The sequence below is a fragment of the Pongo abelii genome, chromosome 1 (genome assembly GCF_028885655.2).
Source record: "Pongo abelii isolate AG06213 chromosome 1, NHGRI_mPonAbe1-v2.0_pri, whole genome shotgun sequence".
Lineage (NCBI taxonomy): Eukaryota > Metazoa > Chordata > Mammalia > Primates > Hominidae > Pongo > Pongo abelii.
This window is the reverse complement of record NC_071985.2, coordinates 141,273,314-141,293,008: the sequence shown is the minus strand read 5'-3', so window position 1 is coordinate 141,293,008 and position 19,695 is coordinate 141,273,314. Positions and strand designations below refer to the sequence as shown.

Here is a 19,695-nt window from a genome sequence, read left to right as displayed (position 1 = left end):
TTGCAAGCTATCCCAAGACACCCTCCTCCCCAGACCTGCTTTGTTGCCATTTTCTCTGGGGGACCTTTGCTGAGTCTCCCTGTGCCCCATCTCCATCCCAGCAGAGCTAGTCTCTCCCACTCTTGCTCATTCCATCCCTCCTCTGTTACACTTGGGCCACAATACCTCCTAGTTCTCTCTCTCTCTCTCTCTTTTTCTCTTTCACTTGCTCTCTTTTTTTTTTTTTTTTTTGCTGTGAGGGCAAGGTCTAGTTCTCAGTCATCTGTATATCCCCAAGGGCTCAGACTGGCATAGAATGGGTCTTCCAGAAATGTTTGGTGAAGGATGATTAAAATGTGAATGTACTTTTTGCAAATGGAGGCCAGAGAGGAAACCAACAATCAGACTAAGAAGATGTTAATATGCGGTTTGCACCAGTACCATGAAGAAGGCAGAAAAAAATTTTGTATCACTGTTTTGGAAATGAGCAGCCTGAGACTCTGATATCGTGTGACTAGAGCCCAAGGTCACAGCTGGAAAGCATCAGGGCAGAAGTTGAATCAGAATTCCAGAGTTCTGCCTAGCAGGCTAAATGACTGGTGAGCGTACTCTGTCCCTAGCTGGGGAAGCACTGATGAAGTAACTATTTGTGCACAGCTACTCATTATCCTCAGCAGTGAGGCTGAGACCAGCGGTTGGGATATTATGGTCCACCACCTATTTTTGTATGGCCCATGAGCTAAGAATGAATTTTATATTTTGAAATGATTTTTTTAAAAATCAAAAAAGGATATTTCATGACATGTAAAAATTATATGAAATTCAAATTGACTCCATAAATGAAGTTTTATATGGATACAGCTATGCTCATTTACATACTGTCTATGGCTGCTTTCATGCTGTAACAGCAGCGTTGAGTCATTGAGACAGGGATTGTATGAGCCACAAATAAAAAATAATCACTATCTGGTCCCTTACAGAAAAAGTGTGCTGAGTCCTGCTGCAGACCTTGACCCTACTCTTTGGAGATTAAAAGTGATACATGTTTAGCACCTCTCTTTTCATCTCCATTTTCATTCACTACAAAAGGAACACACACCTTGTGTCTGAATTCACAGGGAGGCAAAAAGAACTTGGGAAAATGTGACCCAAACAAGCAGCATCTGAATTGATGTCTATAATAATAAAGAAGCTAGACAGGGTAAAAGAAAACCGAATTGTAAATTCTCAGGATTAACCATCTCCGACGGGTGGGTCAACATTCTGGCCACATGAGTTATCAATGTCTGGCTCTAGGGGAAGGAATGCTACTGGATGAATCAGAGCCACCACAATTGAATGGTGCCCCCTGGAGTTGTGCAACACAGTGGCCCTGGAATGAGGATATACGCAAAAGTTATACTTAAATACAATTACTAAGAAAATAAAAATGATTGCATGTTTTTAAGAAAATCTAATTCAGTATGCAGAACACACACTAATTATGATAACTACAGAATGCACTACCCTGGGAGCTGGGTCCCATCAGCCTCACTGGCACCAATAACAACGATGCCTTACATTTGTACATTTGTATGGTGTTTTGCAATAGACAAAAAGCCTTTGGCCTTCACTTATATTGTCTCATTTTAAACTCCCAAGAACTCTATGAAGGACGGGTATCTAGCCACAAAACTTCTCCTCCTTTCAAGACGTAGTATTTGATTACTGAACTAAGTTCAAAGGCATTTAAAGGTTGCTACAAGATGCATCATGTAAGAAATATACACACTTCTGGGAATAATTCCATCTAATCAACCACCCATGGTTAAACTTTCTCACTCAGAATCCCCAAGCGGTTGAAAAATTATGACTCTCTCCTAAGGAGACCTCCCATGTAAGAGTTTAAGTTTTATAGTAAGGCCTGTGTGATGGATGGCATTGTTTTAAAATTCTTAATGGATTTCTGTTATGATCTAATCCTTTACCCCCACCCCAGATAGGAGCCTTCTCACAGAGCTAAACAGAAACAGTTGTTGTTCATTTCCCCTGGGTGAAGTCTCTTTGTGATTTCTGTGCACAAACAATAACAAGCAGAGGCTGCAGAACTGAGGTTAAAGGATTCTATCCTTGAACTTTTCTCTTCCCGAATCCCTAGGAACCCCTGAGTATACCTAAAATGGCTTGATCTCCACTGGAACCCTATCATCGAGTTGGCATGCTGAGAGGAAAAGAGTGGACGTAACAATATTTACTTTTGGTTTAAGGATAAGATTAAGATTATAAGAAAGGAATCTTAGCTATTGCTGTAAAGAGAACTGTAACAATAAAGATTTCTTTACAGAAAGGACAAACTATAATCAATGTTCTGAATTAAATCTTTTCATATACGCTGAGCAAATTTTGGTATACCTCTAGAACCAAAATTCCCCTCTTCAGATTGTTCAGCATGGTTTTCATAAACGGGATATTTCTGGGGTTATGCATGAGTAACTGACCACAGCTTTTGGCCTTTAGTGTTCAATTTGGTACTAGGCACTATAGGACGGAGTGGGCCCACAGTGAAACAAGACGTCCAACTGGTACCCACATCTATTGGCATTTGGCAAAGAGAAGAATGGGGAGAGGAAGATTCCTCCTGGAGACTCAGGAGGTCTTTGTGTAGGCCCCATTTAAGTTAGAGTTTTTACTAACTTGACATCACTGTAACTGAACCCTTTCTCTGGATTCTTTCAATATTTATGATATTCATTGCAATTACCTGTTCACTTATCTGTATCCTGCCACTAGACCAGTGTGTCTCACGTGGTGGGTGATTTTTATTCCAGGGGACATTTGGAAACGTCTAGAGACATTTTGAATGGTTACAACTGGGCTGGTGGTGGGAGGGTGTTGCTACTAGCATGTGGTGGGTAGAGACCAGGGATGCTGTTTAACATCCTGTAACACACAGGCAGCCCCCCAACTACAAAGGGTATTCCAGCCCAAACACTGATTGTACTGAGATTGAGAAACTTTGCACTAGGCTGCAAAGGCCTTAAAGACAAGATAATTTGTCCACTATATACCTACCATGTTTTTTTGAATAAATAACCACAAATATCATGTATATTTTATTCTTGGGTACTTTCCCCAGCAATGCAACCTTCACACCATTTTCAGAGTAGCCTTCCTAAATGACCTAATCGCCGGGCACGGTGGCTCACGCCTGTAATCCCAGCACCTTGGGAAGCCGAGACGGGCGGATCACAAGGTCAGGAGATCAAGACCATCCTGGCTAACACTGTGAAACCCCATCTCTACTAAAAATACAAAAAAAAAAAAATTAGAAAAAGAAAATGACCTAATCATCAGTTTCCTGCTTGAGATCTTCTGATGGTTCTTAAATTTTAGAGGTACACACTGGAATATGTATGGAGGAAATTAAATTAAATGTCTGGGTTTCCTTCAAAACAATCCAGTGGATGACAGAAAGTGATAAAACAAGATTCACCATAAATTGGCAATTGTTGAGACTTATTCTATTTTTGTACATATTTGAAATTTTTCAAAATAAAAAGGTTTTAAAATGTAAAATACTGGCCGGGAGCGGTGGCTCACGCGTGTAATCCCAGCACTTTGGGAGGCCGACGCAGGTGGATCACCTAAGGTCAGGAGTTTGAGACAAGCCTGGCCAACATGGTGAAACCCTGTATCTATTAAAAATACAAAAATTAGCTGGGCGTGGTGGCAGGCACCTATAATCCCAGCTACTTGTGAGGCTGAGGCAGGAGAATCACTTGAACCCGGGAGGTGGAGGTTGCAGTGAGCCGAGATTGCGCCACTGCACTCCAGCCTGGGTGACAGAGTGAAACTCCTTCTCAAAAATAAATAAATAAATAAATAAATAAATAAATAAATAAAGTAAAATACACGATGTTAAAAAAAAAAATCTCTATGATATCCCTCCTTCCCTTCTTGGATAGAGACTGAATGCCCTGGTCTGTCAATTAAGCATTTCTACCATCTTTCCACTCAGTTTCCCCTCACCTCGACCTCAGCTTGAGGACAAAACCTGGCTGGTCCTTTAGAGTATTTTTATTCTGGAAAGATCAAATGTGTTCCAAAAAGTAATGCCTCTCTTGGATCAACTTCCAACTGACGTTCACAACTTTCCCTTCCTCAACCCTCCCTTCCCAAAAAACCTCTAGTTTGCTGAGGGGTTGAGAGGAAGGGGAGGAAATTAACATTTACTGAGTATCCAAGATATGCAGGCATTTTTATTTTTTAAAGTTAGGTGGTGAAAATACGGAGAAAATTCAGTATCTCAAACATTTAACTTGCTAAGAATTAAACACATCTATAGGTATGTAAATCATGGCAAATTTTGGAATGATATTTATTGCTCCTGACATCCACATCCACGCTCTTCTGTGTATGTGCACTGTTTCAGAGAAATGGTTACTCCTCCCTTTCACAATTTAAAAAAAATCATCACCGACGTGGTGTAATCATTTTTACTGTATAAGCCCAAGTGTTCTCAAATGCTGTAAAAAGTGGTCACAGCATCCAAGGCAAACAGCACTAATATGCCTATACTTCAAAATTTCAGAAAATAGGGTAGGATGGCACCACCTCAACTATTTTAAATGTTTTGTCATAAACCATAATATGCATAAACTATTTATGTTTTCTGGGCTTTCTGAGTTACTACTGAAAATCACAGAACTTCTGAATTTTAATACTCTGCTAAACAGGTTACACATTTCCCAACATCTTAATCCTTTGGGCGAACAGACATTTTTCCTAAAATCCTTCATCTTCCTTTTAGTTCATAATCGTTAGGGTATTTGGGGTGTTACCTTGAATACTAATGTGATATGGTATGAAAAGGGAGAAGTGGGCCAGGCGTGGTGGCTCATGCCTATAATCCCAGCACTTTGGGAGGCCGAGGTGGGTGGATCACCTGAGGTCAGGAGGTCGAGATCAGCCTGGGCAACATGGTGAAACCCCGTCTCTACTAAAAATACAAAAATTGGCCGGGTGTGGTGGCAGGTGCCTGTAATCCTAGCTACTCAGGAGGCTGAGGCAGGAGAAGCACTTGAACCTGGGAGGTGGAGGTTGCAGTGAGCCGAGATTGCACCACTGCACTCCAGTCTGGGCAACAGCGTGAGACTTTGTCTCAAAAAAAAAAAAAAAAAAAGAAGGTAAAGAAAAGAAAAAAAAGAAAGAAAGAAAGAAAAGGAAGTGGGGCAGGAAGAGGGGTGTGAAGACATAGATGCACATGATTCTAGTTTTCAGTAAAAACTAGAATCAACCTCTATCTGCAATAAGGCATAGGGTTTAAGAGCACAGGCTCTGGAATCACAGTGCCTGAATTTGAATCCCAGATCCACCATTTATATGTTGTGTGCCCTTGGCCAAGTTATCTCTATACAGAGGTGCTATGAGGATAAAATATAATAATCCACATAAAGCATTTAGCACACAGCCTTGCACAAAGTAAATGCTCAGCAAATGTTAGATCATCATCCTCATCTCCATTACTATCATTACCATCAGCTTTAAATTTTCATCTATTGTTAAAATTTCAATGGTAAAAGAATGCTAACCCAACACTGATTCCCAAGGGACTTAGAGATCAAAAGTGGCAAAGATGTGCTCAGGAAGGTTCCATTAAAAACAGTAGCCCAGAGGAGGAATCCAGAAACATTTTTATAGTCTTGATTGCCTACTTTCCTGTCCACAGAAGAAACACTGAAGTATGTCAATGCTATTGGCAGTGGTGGCCACAGAGCAGCTCTCTGCCTGGCTGTGAAGTTACCAACCAGAACCTTTATCTGCTGTCCCAGAAAATCCAAGTGTTGAAAAATAAGATGAACCAAATGACCAGGGAGAGCTGGAGTTTTGGCATGGCCTTCAAAGAGCACCTATGTAGTAAAAGCACAGTGAAGCGTCCCATTGGTTAGGAAATTTTTACCCAAAAAGTCACAGATTCTACAATAAAGGGACATAAAGCTGTCTGGCAGGAAGGACATTCGTGACCTGTTATTATTCAAATGAACCAAAGCGATTAGGCAAATGGTCACAGTCTCTTTTCTTTTCTTTTTGAGACAGAGTTTTGCTCTGTCCCCCAGGCTGGAGTACAGTGGCACGATCTTGGCTCACTGCAACCTCTGCCTCCCAGGTTTAGGCAATTCTCTGCCTCAGCCTAAAGAGTAGCTGGGATTACAGGCGTGTGCCACAATGCCTGGCTAATTTTTTTTTTTTTTTTTTTTTTTTTTTTAAGGTAGAGACAGGGTTTCACCATGTTGGCCAGGCTGGTCTTGAACTCCTGACCTTGTGATCCACTCGCCTCGGCCTCCCAAAGTGCTGGGATTACAGGCGTGAGCCACTGCGCCCAGCTCACAGTCTCTTTTCAAATGACTATTCCAATTCACCTTGCGGCAGAAAGCAGAGACTCCAGTGGTCTGCATTGAGGATAAATGATTTAGAGTCAAAAGAAAATAAACGTAAAAGGTGAGAGGAGTCACACACAGCTGAAACCTGCCAGAAAACTTACCCCAGTCAGCGCAAAGTTAGAAAGCGAATTTGCATACAGCCCTTGGGAAGCTGGCCTACAGTTTAACCGCCTCAATTTATTTAACAAACCTAAGTAATAAACTTTCTTCACCCACATGCTTCTCAACTAAAATCTAGTCTCAATTAGCAAATCTCATAAAATTGCTTTGATATTTGGTAAAACTTTCCTCTTGAACTTTTATACAAGAAAACATTGAACTTTCAGTACAATTATACTAAGCTTAAATAAAAGTAATTACCTAATTTGCAAGAGAAATTACTTAGAAAAATGTCACCAGGCTCAGAAGAAGAATGGATGAATTGCTGGAAGTTATACTGCGGCAATATTAATGCCTAATTATCGTCTGGCATGGGAAAAAGCTAGCTGCTGCCTTCAATTACTAGCAGAATTACCTCTCTCAAAATAGTTACGAGTAACAGATGGAATCCGAGGTAGCTGCTCTTATTGTTAAATTATCAGAGACATTTGAACCAGAGCGACTCTACCTTGAATAGGGCTGGGTAAAATGAGGCCGAGGCCTGTTGGGCTGCATTCCCAGGAGGTTAGGCAGTCTCAGGCACAGGATGAGAGAGAAGGTCACAAGATACAGGTCATAAAGACCCCGCTGATAAAGCAGGATGCAGTAAAGAAGCCGGCCGAAACTGGCCAAAAACCGCCAAAACCGAGACGGCAATGACAGTGACTCTGGTTGTCCTCACTGCTCATTATACACTAATTATAGTAGGTTAGCATGCTAAAAGACACTCTCACCAGCACCATGACGGTTTACAAATGTCATAGCAAAGCCTAGAGGTTACCCTATATGGTCTAAAAAGGGGAGGAACCCTAGTTCTGGGAATTGCCTGCTCCTTTCTAGGACAACTCATGAATTACCCACCCCTTGTTTAGCATATGATCAACAAATAACCATAAAAATAGCAACCAGCAGCCTCCGGGGCTGCTCTGCCTATGGAGTAGCGATTCTTTTGTTTCTTTACGTCTCTAATAAACTTGCTTTCACTTTACTCTGTGGACCCATCCCCAAATTCTTTCTTGGGTGAAATCTAAGAACCCTCTATCAGAGTCTGAATTGGGACTCCTTTCTGGTAACAAAACCACTTTCATAGTACAAAACGGAGCCAGCTGCTGCCCAATTGTGATTACTCTGCAACACAATTTATATTCTTATTTCTTTCTCCTGAACCCAATAAAAAGGAACTATTTGGACCATCCATTTATATAAAGACTGCGTCTGTTATAACTTTCAAATGGTTGAAAACCAATCAATAAAAGTAAAACAAACAACAACAAAAATGTTGCCGAGAACATCTCATGTACACTTCACATCAACTTTAGGACGGCCAGGAAAATGAATTAAAGATTATTTTGCTTCTTCAAACAGCATAGTTGAGTATTACAACTGAAAGGACCTTTTGGAAGTCACCCAGTCCAAACCTCTCCTTTCCAGATAGAGAAAATGAAACCCAAAGAGCTGGTGGTAGGGCGGGTTCTCCAATGTCCCACAGCCAGTTAGCAGAGAAAGCTAAAAGCAGTGCCTTAGGCTCCCAGCTCCAATCCAGTGTGCCTGCCACCTATACTCTTCCGCCATTTTGAGGGAGCACATTCATTCATAGGAAGGGGGCAGATGCCACCACCAGATATCACAATTGGAGTGGCACAGCTGTTTTCACAAAGGTTAGTCAACCAATAAGACACTAGACAGTACCTGCATGCCTCTGTTCTGGTAGGTTCTGCCCACTGTCCAGGGGTCACCCCTGCTGCCTAGTCTTGCCAAATCCCAATCCAACACACTCAGATCAGGAATGCCATCCCAGGGCCACCCCAAACCCTAGATCTGGTGTCAGCACCACCCAGCAGGTCTTCCAGCTAATGCCCTGAAACTGGAGCCAGACAGTGTGCTGGCTTTTGTCAAGGCCCTTGGTGCCCAGGCTCCTCTGTGCCCCTCAGAGTGGCGAGAGCCAGCCTGTAGCTCTAACCCTGAAATATCTAACCCCGCTTGGAATCCACTTTCACTCTCCCAGCCTTCTCTCAGTTTGACACCCTTAGATATCAGTGTTTCTAGATGGTGACAACTGTAATTGCCTAGATATCCCATGTGACATTTGGTTCCACCCCTCAGATGCTGACAGCTGCCTGGTACGTCCTTGCTTGTTTATACCCCTTGGAGCTGTGATGCGGGTCCTTGTCAGATGCTCTTCTCACCGCCCACAGGGCCTCATATCCACTCCTAACATTTGTTAGGGCCCAGTTCTGCCTCTCTGCTGCTCTGGCTGGCCAGGCCCATGCCAGGTCTGGCTCTGCCCTGCCTGTCCTCTCAGGTACTGACGCCACACCCCTTAGGGCACATCCTTCCTTTTCTCACAGAAGATACAGCTTGCTGAATGTTCCTGCTTGTGGAGAAAGAGGCATGCTTGGCTCCAAGCAACAAATGTGATTGTGCAAAATTCTGAAAACTGAATTTTAAGATGCATTTGGGCAGTGGTTCTCATCTGTTACACCTAAGATGAATAATGTTCACATATTCTCAAAGGCATCTGCAATTTTGATAAAGCAATACAATAGGTTATAGCCAGCATAACCTTTAGTAGTAGATCACAGAAAGATGAATTGTGGATTGTGTGCAATTTCCGGGACATGGGACTAATTAGAACCCTTTTTTGCATACTCAAGGAAGCATATCTGAATGCAAGGGAGAGTGACCTTATGACAGGAATAACCTAGACCTGATTCTTTTTACAGAGGAAATCATTTTCAAATAGATTACTTACAACTAAGCCATAATGGCTGTAAGAGAACCAGCTAAAGAAAAGACTCTTCGGGCAAAGAATGGTCTTCTAAAGTAACTAACTGGCCCTTTAGTTATCTTGTGAATAAAGCTGGACTTTGATTTACAATATTGGGTCTTCTTAACAAGCAGAGCTCAGGCCCCATGCTCTGATCGTGCCTCCCAAAGCACACCTTTAGATTCTGCTTCATGGTGGATCACAGCAAGGGGCTTGGTGAACGTCTTCTTATTCTGCATCATGGCCCAGATTATCGAGGCGTCCAACGAGGTGCAGGCTTCGTCAGGAGGCACACACTGCAGAGAGGCAGAACAAAGCACATTATCAGGGGCCGCTCAAAAGTGCCTTCACCAGCTCTACCTGCACAGCTGTCCTGTGGCCTTTTATCAGACAGCACACAGCTGTTCACTACAGAAAAGCAAGAAGGTGGGTGTTTTTCAGAGAACACCAAATAACCTGGGAGATATCACAGCAGGCCCAGTGGATTTTTGGTTGTACCTGAAGATGCAAATATCACTGGATAGTGTCTCAATATTGTCCTCCCCCTCCCCTTCTTCTCACAAAACTAAACATTTTAGCGTTAGTTTGAAAAACAGAAAAACTATATGCCTAGTGTTGGTCCTCACCAAGCTGGGCTTCATATACACGGTTCATGTTTGTGATTGGTGATTGTGGGAAATTTCCCATAAAGATGCTCCTCAACTTATGATGAGGTTACATCTTGACAAACCCACTGTAAACTGAAAATATCACTAAGTTGAAAATGCGTTTAATACACCTAAAGTACCGAACAACACAGCTTAGTCCAGCCTACTTTAAACATGCTCAGAACACTTACATTAACCTACAGCTGGATAAATCATGTAACGCAAAGCTTATTTCATAACAAAGTGTTGAATAGCTCACATAATTTATTGAATACTTAGATTGAAAAACAGAATGGTTGTATGGGGACTGTCTATGTTGCATTATGAAGGTGACAGATTTTACATTTTTGTCCAATAAGATAATCATGTTGTTGAGTTTGTTTCATTTTTAATCCTGGTATAGGCTCATGTAAAACTAAACTTTCCGGGGTCATCCGCTTTTAATGTTTCAAAATGCAGATCCTGGGGAGCTGTGCCCAGGTTGTGGAAGCCATGAGATCAGCTGCTTCAAACCTATTAATGAGCATGCTCAGGCCCACTACATCAGTTTTGAAAAAATATGATCACACTCCACACTTTTTCTTTAAAATAACCTTGTGTTCTTGTCTATACTTATCAATAGGTATAATTCTTTTTTATTTTTCTTGAGACAGGGTCTTGCTGTGTTACCCAGGCTGGAGTACAGTGGTACAATCATGGCTCACTGCAGCCTTGGCCTCATGGGCTCAAGTCATACTCCTGCCTCAGCCTCCCCAGTAGCTGGGACTACAGGTGTGCACCACTACACCCAGCTAACATATATATAGTAGTGACAGGGGTCTCACTATGCTGACCAGGCTGGTCTCGAACTCCCAGCAATCTGCCAACCTCAGCCTCCCAAAGTGCTAGGATGACAGGCATGAACCCACGCCCAGCCTAATAGGTATAACTCTAAAGTAAATGACAGCTTCTATGGTAAGAAGACATATTAATACAGCCATCATTTTAAAAGTCTATAGCAGGTATCCCAAAAAGCTAATCGAGTTTCATCTTCTCCAAACACAAAAGAGCAAAGACTTTAGGCCTTGCTGTCATTGCTGCTCTGAGCAACATGCCAGTCAGACGCTTCTTATAAGACAACCCTCACTGCCCCACTCTTACCCCCTCAAAAAGAGAAAAGCTTTTAACAAGAGCCCTCTTGTAAAGAAAAACAACAAATTTTCTGTGGAGAGGCATGGTGACTGAAAAGATTTGCATTTTGCTTTCCTGTTTTAGTTTACTGTTACTTTCCTGTTGAGCTCTTCAGTTAAGCAAGAGTCTATGATTCTGCATTTAACTCAGTGGAGTGTGACCCTGGGCAAGACACTCTGCTCTCTGGGTCTCGGTTTCATCAGCAAAGGGCAGGGTTGATCTCAACAATCTCTGAGACCTCTTCCTAGAAGATTCTTTGGCGCTCTCTATTGTCACAGAAAGCACTCAGAAAATAATAGAAATGTGAAAATACTACCTATAAGCAGCAAACAGGAAGACAGTGGTAACAGCTCATCCAAGCCTCTGCTGGATAAAGGGTGGGCTGTCACTGTACCTACTGTCCTATTTGCTCCTCTACCCAGGAGGGAAGCCAGGTATGATTATAACAGTTTATGAGGAAATACAGGCTCTAAGGGGTCCAGAGACTGACTTCAAGTCCCACTGGTGGCAGCAGAGCTTCCTTCTCAGTCCCAGGCTCTTTCCATGTTATCTTACCTTGGGGGTAAAGGGCGACTTGAGGTTTAGGGTTATATCCCATCGTGTCATCCCCTGAGGCTTAGAACTCTCTTTACGATTAATTTTCCCAGATTAACACACATGAAGCTGGGCTGTTCCAGGCCAGGTCAGAGAGAAGCAACAGCCAAAGCCACAGCAAAGATCCCTGGTAACTGCTAGCCCTCCCCTCCAAGACCTCTAACCCTTAAATGTTACCCTTCTGCCCACAGGAAGCAGCTGGTCCCACAGCCACACATGAAGCTCCTCACGGTTCTCTACCACTGTCCACTAAGCCCCAGCCCTGATGGTGAATGCCCACAAGGCTAAGGCATCACTGCCACAACAGCAAACCTAGGAATATAGTCTAAATCACTGTATATGTGCTCCCCAATGATTATGATCATATCTGCTCTATTTTCATATGCAAACAAAATTCTCTTGGGTGTTATCAGAGAAAAGGATGCCCAAAGGATGCCCAGGGGAATATAATGATGCAAGGAATTCAGATCAATTGTAATCTATTTGGAAATGATGGTTTTTCCTCCTACCTCCATACCTAAGACTTAAAATCTGTGAGTTAAATGAGAAAATTCCATACATACATTATTAATAATACTGCTTGATTCTTAGCCTTTCAGACATTGATATATGACTATGAAAGGACTGGAAATCAGTTTACTCTGTGTGAGATAGCCACAGAATAAATGCACGTATGAAATTATACATAATTATGGCAGATCACAGAAACAAAACTACGGTAGAAGATGCCTTTCATATACAAGACCAACCTAGTGGGTATCATAGTTAACCTTGCAGATTACCCCTATCAAATGCATTCCACCAAGGTCAAATGGTTCTGCTTTTTGTTATGGCAACAGAACATTCAATCTGGAGAGTGACAGGAAGCAAATATGATGAACTGATATGAAACTGAGGAAAGCTAAAATATTTGTTAGTTTCCCCTAGAAGTCTCCTTGAGACAAGTCAACTTTATAATTCACACAGAAAAGGTTAAAAAACAATGACAATGCCAGTCCCAGCAGGACCTGGAAAAATTAATTCTCACAATGAACTTGTCCTTTCGGCTTGCTGTATTTTTGGCACTGCAAACTATCTGAAAAGCAAAGATAAAGCCAGAAATCTCCCTCCATGGAAAAGTGTCCTGATTTATCACTCGTAAGGTACTACTAAGTAGCACGCATGGAAAAAAGAAAATCATGCTGTCAGGATTTATTATCTAAGACTCCATACAACTCACAGTTCCCTGCTAATACTGACTTTAATACTTCAGTTGGGCAGTTCCAAAACAAAAAACCTCAACCTGCAAGACCTTGGGATTAAACTTTTCTGCCTCACCTAAAAATGCCAAAATAACCATCCGAATGGATGAAGGCCCACAAACCTTAGGCAACTTCTGGGGGTGCTTCTCCATCTTGGTGCATAGCGTCAGCTCACACTGTAGAAAGAGCAGTGAGGTGTTGAAGACGGGCTTGAAGACAAAGCTGAATCGCTTCTTATCCATGTCGGCTTGCGGGACAGGAAAGTGCACTCTCTTGGGACTGTAGAATTTCACAGATTCATCTTTAGGACAAATATTCTCAATAATGGTGTAATGAGACATCCTATCAGGGTTCGAATATGGAGAGATAAAGCATGTTTGGATGGCAAATCCCAGTTCTTGTTCAGCCTTAGTAACAGATACCTACGAAAGAACAGAAAGATGAATTAGGAAATGAGTTAGCATCTCACTTTCACTTTAGGCACAAGGACCATATGCCAAGACAGCCCTTCAGATGACACGCTGCTTTATCTTCATAACATAGTTACAGCCTTCTTTCTAATTACAAAAGTAACACACACACGTTGAAAAAGACATTTTCCATTTCAATTTGATATAGATGGTAACAGTGAATTATTTATTTCAAATGTTAGTCCCTTAGATTCAAATACAAGATAAGTAAGTCTCTTCCACATCCCAATAAGTCCTCTGAGAGCTAAAAATAAAAACATATTTTGCATTTAAAGTGGATTTTCCAAAGCAAATAAAACACCAATAGGCAAAGTCCCCAATGTTTTAATAGTACAACACTTATAAGCTAAGCTCTTTTTAAAAATTGACCAAAAAATAGAGTTCAGTGGCAAAATCTATTTAACCTAGACAGGAAGACTGAGCTTCTAAACTGCAAATAGTCAGAGTAAGCCTGATGAGAGTCCTGCTTCATCGGCGAGAAGGCAGAGCTGGCCCCGGTGCTGGGTGTCAGTGACGGTGCAACCTGGAGGCCATCATGGGCCTGGTAAAGTGTCCCAGCTGCTCACAGATCCAAATCAGCCTTGCCAAGTCCTCCCCCTTCACTCCATAAGCCCAGGGGTAGTTTAGGGGAAATCTAATCGGGAAACGTTTCCGACTCATTTATACTTCCCCCTTTGAAAACATTTGTATGGGCTACGTCCAAATTTTGTTAAGGTTCTTTTCTTTAGAAACAGGAAGTAATGTTTAGCCAAGTGTAAACAGAATTCAAACTTCAACTATCCTGAACTTAGCTAAAATCCCCAGACCAGAGTAGATTCTCCATTTGGTGACACGTGGATCACTGCATGAACTGCCCCTCCCTGCTATGCCTCATTCTTTGACTAAATTTAGGATCAAAATAAACTTAAACACTTGTAGAAACAGCTAGTCCTTACCCATAGACCAACAGCCGCAGAATCATTTCAAAAGACATGGAGATAGAAACAGACTTTCCACGCTGAGATACCCAAGGGAAACCCCTGACATCACATGGGGCTTTGAATCCGCAGCACTGTCGTGAAAGATTCCTACACGGTGGTTAACTGCAGGACGCTCAACAATGAAGATGCTAATGAAGAGGATTCTAATAATGTGACATTCTGTAAATACTAACACTTCAGTATTTTTGCAATACTTCTGAAAAACAAGATATTCTATCTTGGAAAGGTGGCAAATTACATATGTGCTATTACCAAAAACTGCCGTTTAACATGAACTCAGAAACCACATGCCAAAATGTGTAACAGAGGGACTGCAAATCTCTTCTCTAATCTCAAAAGAAGGTATGTAGTGACAGAATGTCTAAGGTATCCCAAAAAGGGATACCTTTGTAGCAGAGGGAAAAAATATACATTATTTTTTAATATATTGTATGTATATATAGTTTATATATATAAACTATCAGCAAATCTTTTACTAAAAAAGATTTTACTTTTAGACCAGAAATGAGTAGAAGGACTACAGGCTTTGCAGTGAGACGAGCTCATAAAAATCACATGCTCTCCTGCTCACGTGCTGGGCACCAAGACTCAGTTTACTCACCTACAGAATGAGAACATGAATATCCACAAGATATCATAATTGTGAAAATTAGCAAAGTAAAAGTTACATGCAAACAACACAGTTCCCAGAGTGTCAATAAATGCTACCTATTAGTAGTAGTAGTATTCTAGATTTAAAATTTTGGGTTATTAACAACTGGGTTTGTAAATTCCCCAAGACAAATGAACCAAAAGAAAACTGCCATTATGTGACCAATAGTCACCTGGAGATGACCAATGAACAGGTGGCAACACTGTTAACTTGGATTATGAAAGGGACTGTATGGTGTAGAGGGAACAGAGGATAAACTATGAGAAATATAGGTGATATATGAAAAGGTATAAATGGGAAAACAAGAATGGAAAAAAAAAAACTACCAATAACACGTTTCAAGTAAGCCAGCATTTGAGGGATGGGGGAAAAACCCAAAATATCCAGGGTAAGGTACAGGAGGACGATTGACCACTGATTAGCATAAATCAGCAAAGCCAGGCATAGATTTGGAAAAGAACCATCTGCAATTATGCAGCACCCCTGAAATCCACAGCGCAATAGGGAGCTGTTGACCAACTGCCCATGTGAACTGTACAGCCAGAAAAGCAAGAGAAAAACAGCCGTCTTGGCTTAGGAAAAGCATGTAGAAGGCAGTATATTTTCCCCAATGGAGAAAGAAGGTGTGCTCAAAGAAAGAGAACTCTCATAATGGGGGTGGGGCAGAATCCATATGATCAAGGAAAACATCTAGCGCCAGTGGGCTCTGTCCCAGAGTCAGTGCAAATGGGAGAGTTATTTGTCTTTCCAAAACAGAAACACGTGCACCAAAGTCACTTTTAACATATGGAAGTATCCCACTTTGACCCTTTAAGCTTCTCACCCCTCCCACTATGAAGCTGAGCTTGCAGCTCAGCACCAAAACCAGCTCATTAGATGAGGACCTTCCCATAAGACCAACAGATGATATGCCCACTTGAAACACTAAGGTTGAAACATGAAAGGTTGTACCCAGGGCACAAGAAACAGCAGACATCCTGGTGCCATAAGGACTTTTATCTTTTCTAGAATCCACTCTCTGAACCTGGATGTTTGCATTGATAAGACGTTATGTTTTCTCCCCTTTCAAATGGCACTTTGGAGATAAGTGATAGTCGTATCCAGCGAAGAACAGTCAGAGCTCTGGAGTCACACGGCCTACGAGCACTGAATCTGAACTCCACTAGTACCAGCTGTGTGGCCTCAGACAAATTTGTGCCCAATTTTCTCATCCATAAAATGAAGATATTATTAGCCTCCCTTATAGGATGGCTCTAAAGAGTTAACTAACTGCTGCAATACTTACAACTATGTTTGGCACATAATAAATCTGCAGCAAATGTTAGATGTTGTTATTTCATTATTACCGCCACTGCCTAATATTTTGTAGTCACTCCAGATTCCAGATTTAGGCTGCACATGATTATTAACATTATACATAGGAAATAGTTTTAATAAGTTTATACAGATACTTAGAGCATGATCTAGAAAAAAAATGTCATGAGTTATAACAGCACATAGCATTTCACTTAAAAGTGAGTGCAATTTAAAAGATAACAAGTCAGTTTCAGTGGCGGCACGGACCCACAGAGATTTGGCTACCATGCCGGGGGCTAAGGGGACTGTGCAGGGAAAAAAAAGAAATAAAAGATAACATATGAGGTGGTTTTGAAATATTCCATGGTTAACTCTAACACTGCAACTACTGAACTACTGTTCCAAAAGCAAAGGACAGGGCTTTACCAGTAGAATTCACACTTGCCAATTTTTTTTTTTTTTTTTAACATTCATCTACAAAATACTGTCTTCACTTAGCATAATGTATTAAATCTTGAAATTTCCTGCTTTGGTCAGAAGTCAGTCTGGAAGCGTTCTCTGAGCCAATCCCTCATCAGACCTGGTGAAGGTCTGTGAGGTAGGACAGGAAGAGGTCTGTACAGGGTATTTTAGCTGATGTCTAAGGAACTATAGCCCAGCACTAACCTAAAAGGTCAAGGCTAACTTTCAGGTCTCACCTCAACATAAACGTGTCCATTCTCTGGCACAGAGAAGACCCCCTGGGAGGGCACCAAAAAGAGGTCAGTGTTATATAGCTCCATGTTGAAGGTGATGTTTCCGTGGGGCTGTTCCTGGAAGCTGCTGGGGTTCCTCACCTGCTGCAGGCTGCAATTAAACTGGAAAAAACAACCCACAGGAAGATTAATGACAGTCATATGAAGGATGAAGGCCCTGTAGCTTCATGAGCTTTGGCCTTTAACATCTGATTTTATTTTCAGATAGTCCCTAACTAAAGCCAACAAATAGACAGCATTTTCCACAATCCCCCTACTGATAACAAACACATACCACCACGATTTCAGGTCGGGTGAACAGGGAAGCATCTCCTTCATCCATATCTCCCGGAAATCCATTATCACCTGACTCCAGATCTTCATAACCATCTGGCCAACCACTACTGTCCCCAAGGGCTGGAACCTGTATCACAATCTAAAAGGCAAAGAAAGCACAGCCAATGTTATAAAAACACCAAACCATGTGCGTTTGGTTCTGCCTCACACAAACACTCATGTAATCATTCTGATGCAAATTGAAAATCTGACTTTAAGACAAAAAAATAAAATAACATCCAGGCTTTTTCGAATTTTATCTTCAAAGTGATGAAGAATAAGGAGAAGCCCAATGCAGGTTCAAGTTAAAAGCTAAACTAATATTTGTATCTTCTCTTGTGAAAAATAAATATTTATGTTGTAACCATACTGAATAATTACAAATGATTTCAAATGGTGGGAAAACACTAGATACTAGAATGGAGTTGAATGGAGTTGTCAAGAGACTTGCCTATACCGTGAGAAGGGGCTTCCCCTTAAGAGTCTTTATATTAAAAACTCTAAGAAGTACTAGCAGTTGGCGAATACAAGGAACTTTCGTTATATATATCCTTTAAGAGTTGTAGAAAGTTTGGTTGGAGTCAGCAGCGAAGGACCTAATGTTTACTATGGAGCACATCTCTTCATTGCTGCTCTTGTACCCCTCTAACTTTTGCTCATTTCTTCCCTAAGAAATCTTTCTCTATGGTGTATGGATGTGGAAAAGAATATGTTTTATTCCAGGAATCTTTTTTTTCCGCCTTTTGCGCTATCCACCTGCAGATATATTCCAGGAATCTATCTTGACACAGGTTGAAATTATGATTCCTGGATTATTTCTAAATAGGATGAGAAAATTCACCCAAGGGTCGTGACTCCATAAATGAAATCCTCATTTCTCTTGCTTCACATGCTTGGATTCTGAACATGATGCAAAATAGAAATATATAGTAAGTCTGAAAATTACTACAAACAATTACAATTGGTGAGAACAGCTAAAATAGTCCCCAAAGGGAGTAGGATGGGAAGAAAATTAAAAAAAAAACAAAAAAACTGCCTTTCTCTCTGTACCAGGTCCTCTAAAGAAAGTACTGACACCAATTAAAGGAAGCATCTAGGATATTGCTAAACTCAAAGATCATAATAAAGAAAAGAAAAATATGTGAGAAAAAAAGGAACTTTAAGGGATCATTACATGCCTTTCTCTCCTGAAGCAACTGACTTTTTTTTTTTCTTCTTAACAGACATATTACTGTAGCCACTTGTTGGTGTTAACTTGGACCCCAGTTTTAAAATGCCATAATCAAGTATTTCAGTAATATATGACATTCATTATATCTGTAGACACTGGATAATTGAAAGAAAATTCATGCTGCAATTATCAGGAGGTCAAAGGTTAATAAATTAATTATTTGAGAACAAAAGGAGATTAGCAGGGCCTAGCCTGGTGTCTAGGAAAGATTAGTGGACAAGAGGTCAGGAAGTTGGATTCAGTCATCCTGGCTCTGCCATTAGCCCATCCCTGCAGTTTAAAAAAGCAAGTTTTTTTTTAACTTCTTGGAGTTCAGTTTCCTCACCTGTGAAATGAAGAAGCTGAATAAGCTCATCTTAGGGTTCTTTGTGGCTCCAACAATCTAAGATTCTCTGAGGAACAATACGCTTGGGTTCATGGGAGAGTCACTTCTCACAGGAACCACGCTGACCAGAGCACCTGATTGCTAGCCTCTCTTCTCTGGATGGGGTCGAACTAGCAGCCACGACTCAGCCACCCCATGTCAAAGCTGGATATGGCACTAAGAAGACACACCCCCACCCCAACCCACCCTGTGTCAAAGGTGGACATAGGGATCTCGGAGGCTTATTTTTACCATTAAAAGTAAAACCCAAAATGCAAAATCAGCACTTTAAAGGTCTTTTGGAACTTCACATTTTAAATTATTTTAATATTCACTGCCTAGTCTCTGTCTCCAAGAGAATGGGTTTAATCTGAAAAGATTTTGACCAACTGAGAAGACAGATTTCTGGAAAATGCAGGTTAGCTATTGCAATGGTTTATCATTGGGGGAAATCTGTGGAATCTTTCTCCAAGTAACTTCAAAAGTAGGAGAGTTTCTTCAATGTATGGTCTTTCTTAGAGGTGGAGAGAGACTTAATAATTTCTTAAAGGTCCTTTTTGAGTTTTAAATTCTTTTTGGATTTTTATTCATGAAGGAGGGAGAAGTTCTCCTACTTCTCTACGAGACTCAAATGAGGCCAGAGAGACCACACATCTGGTTAACCCAGCTGTGTAGAG

General features: G+C 41.2%; 1 protein-coding gene across 10 annotated transcripts in view; it reads right to left on the bottom strand.

Annotated features, from left to right (window-relative positions):
- The window catches only part of TGFBR3 (transforming growth factor beta receptor 3), a 202,647-nt gene that overhangs the window by 16,844 nt on the left and 166,108 nt on the right, over positions 1–19,695 (bottom strand). For all 10 annotated transcript variants that reach the window (XM_063723499.1, NM_001159786.1, XM_063723498.1 and 7 more), the window contains 4 exon segments: positions 17,383–17,523; positions 17,052–17,210; positions 13,078–13,377; positions 9,479–9,599 (listed from right to left, as the gene is read on the bottom strand). In XM_063723499.1, the coding sequence (XP_063579569.1) occupies positions 9,479–9,599; positions 13,078–13,377; positions 17,052–17,210; positions 17,383–17,523 (721 nt within the window).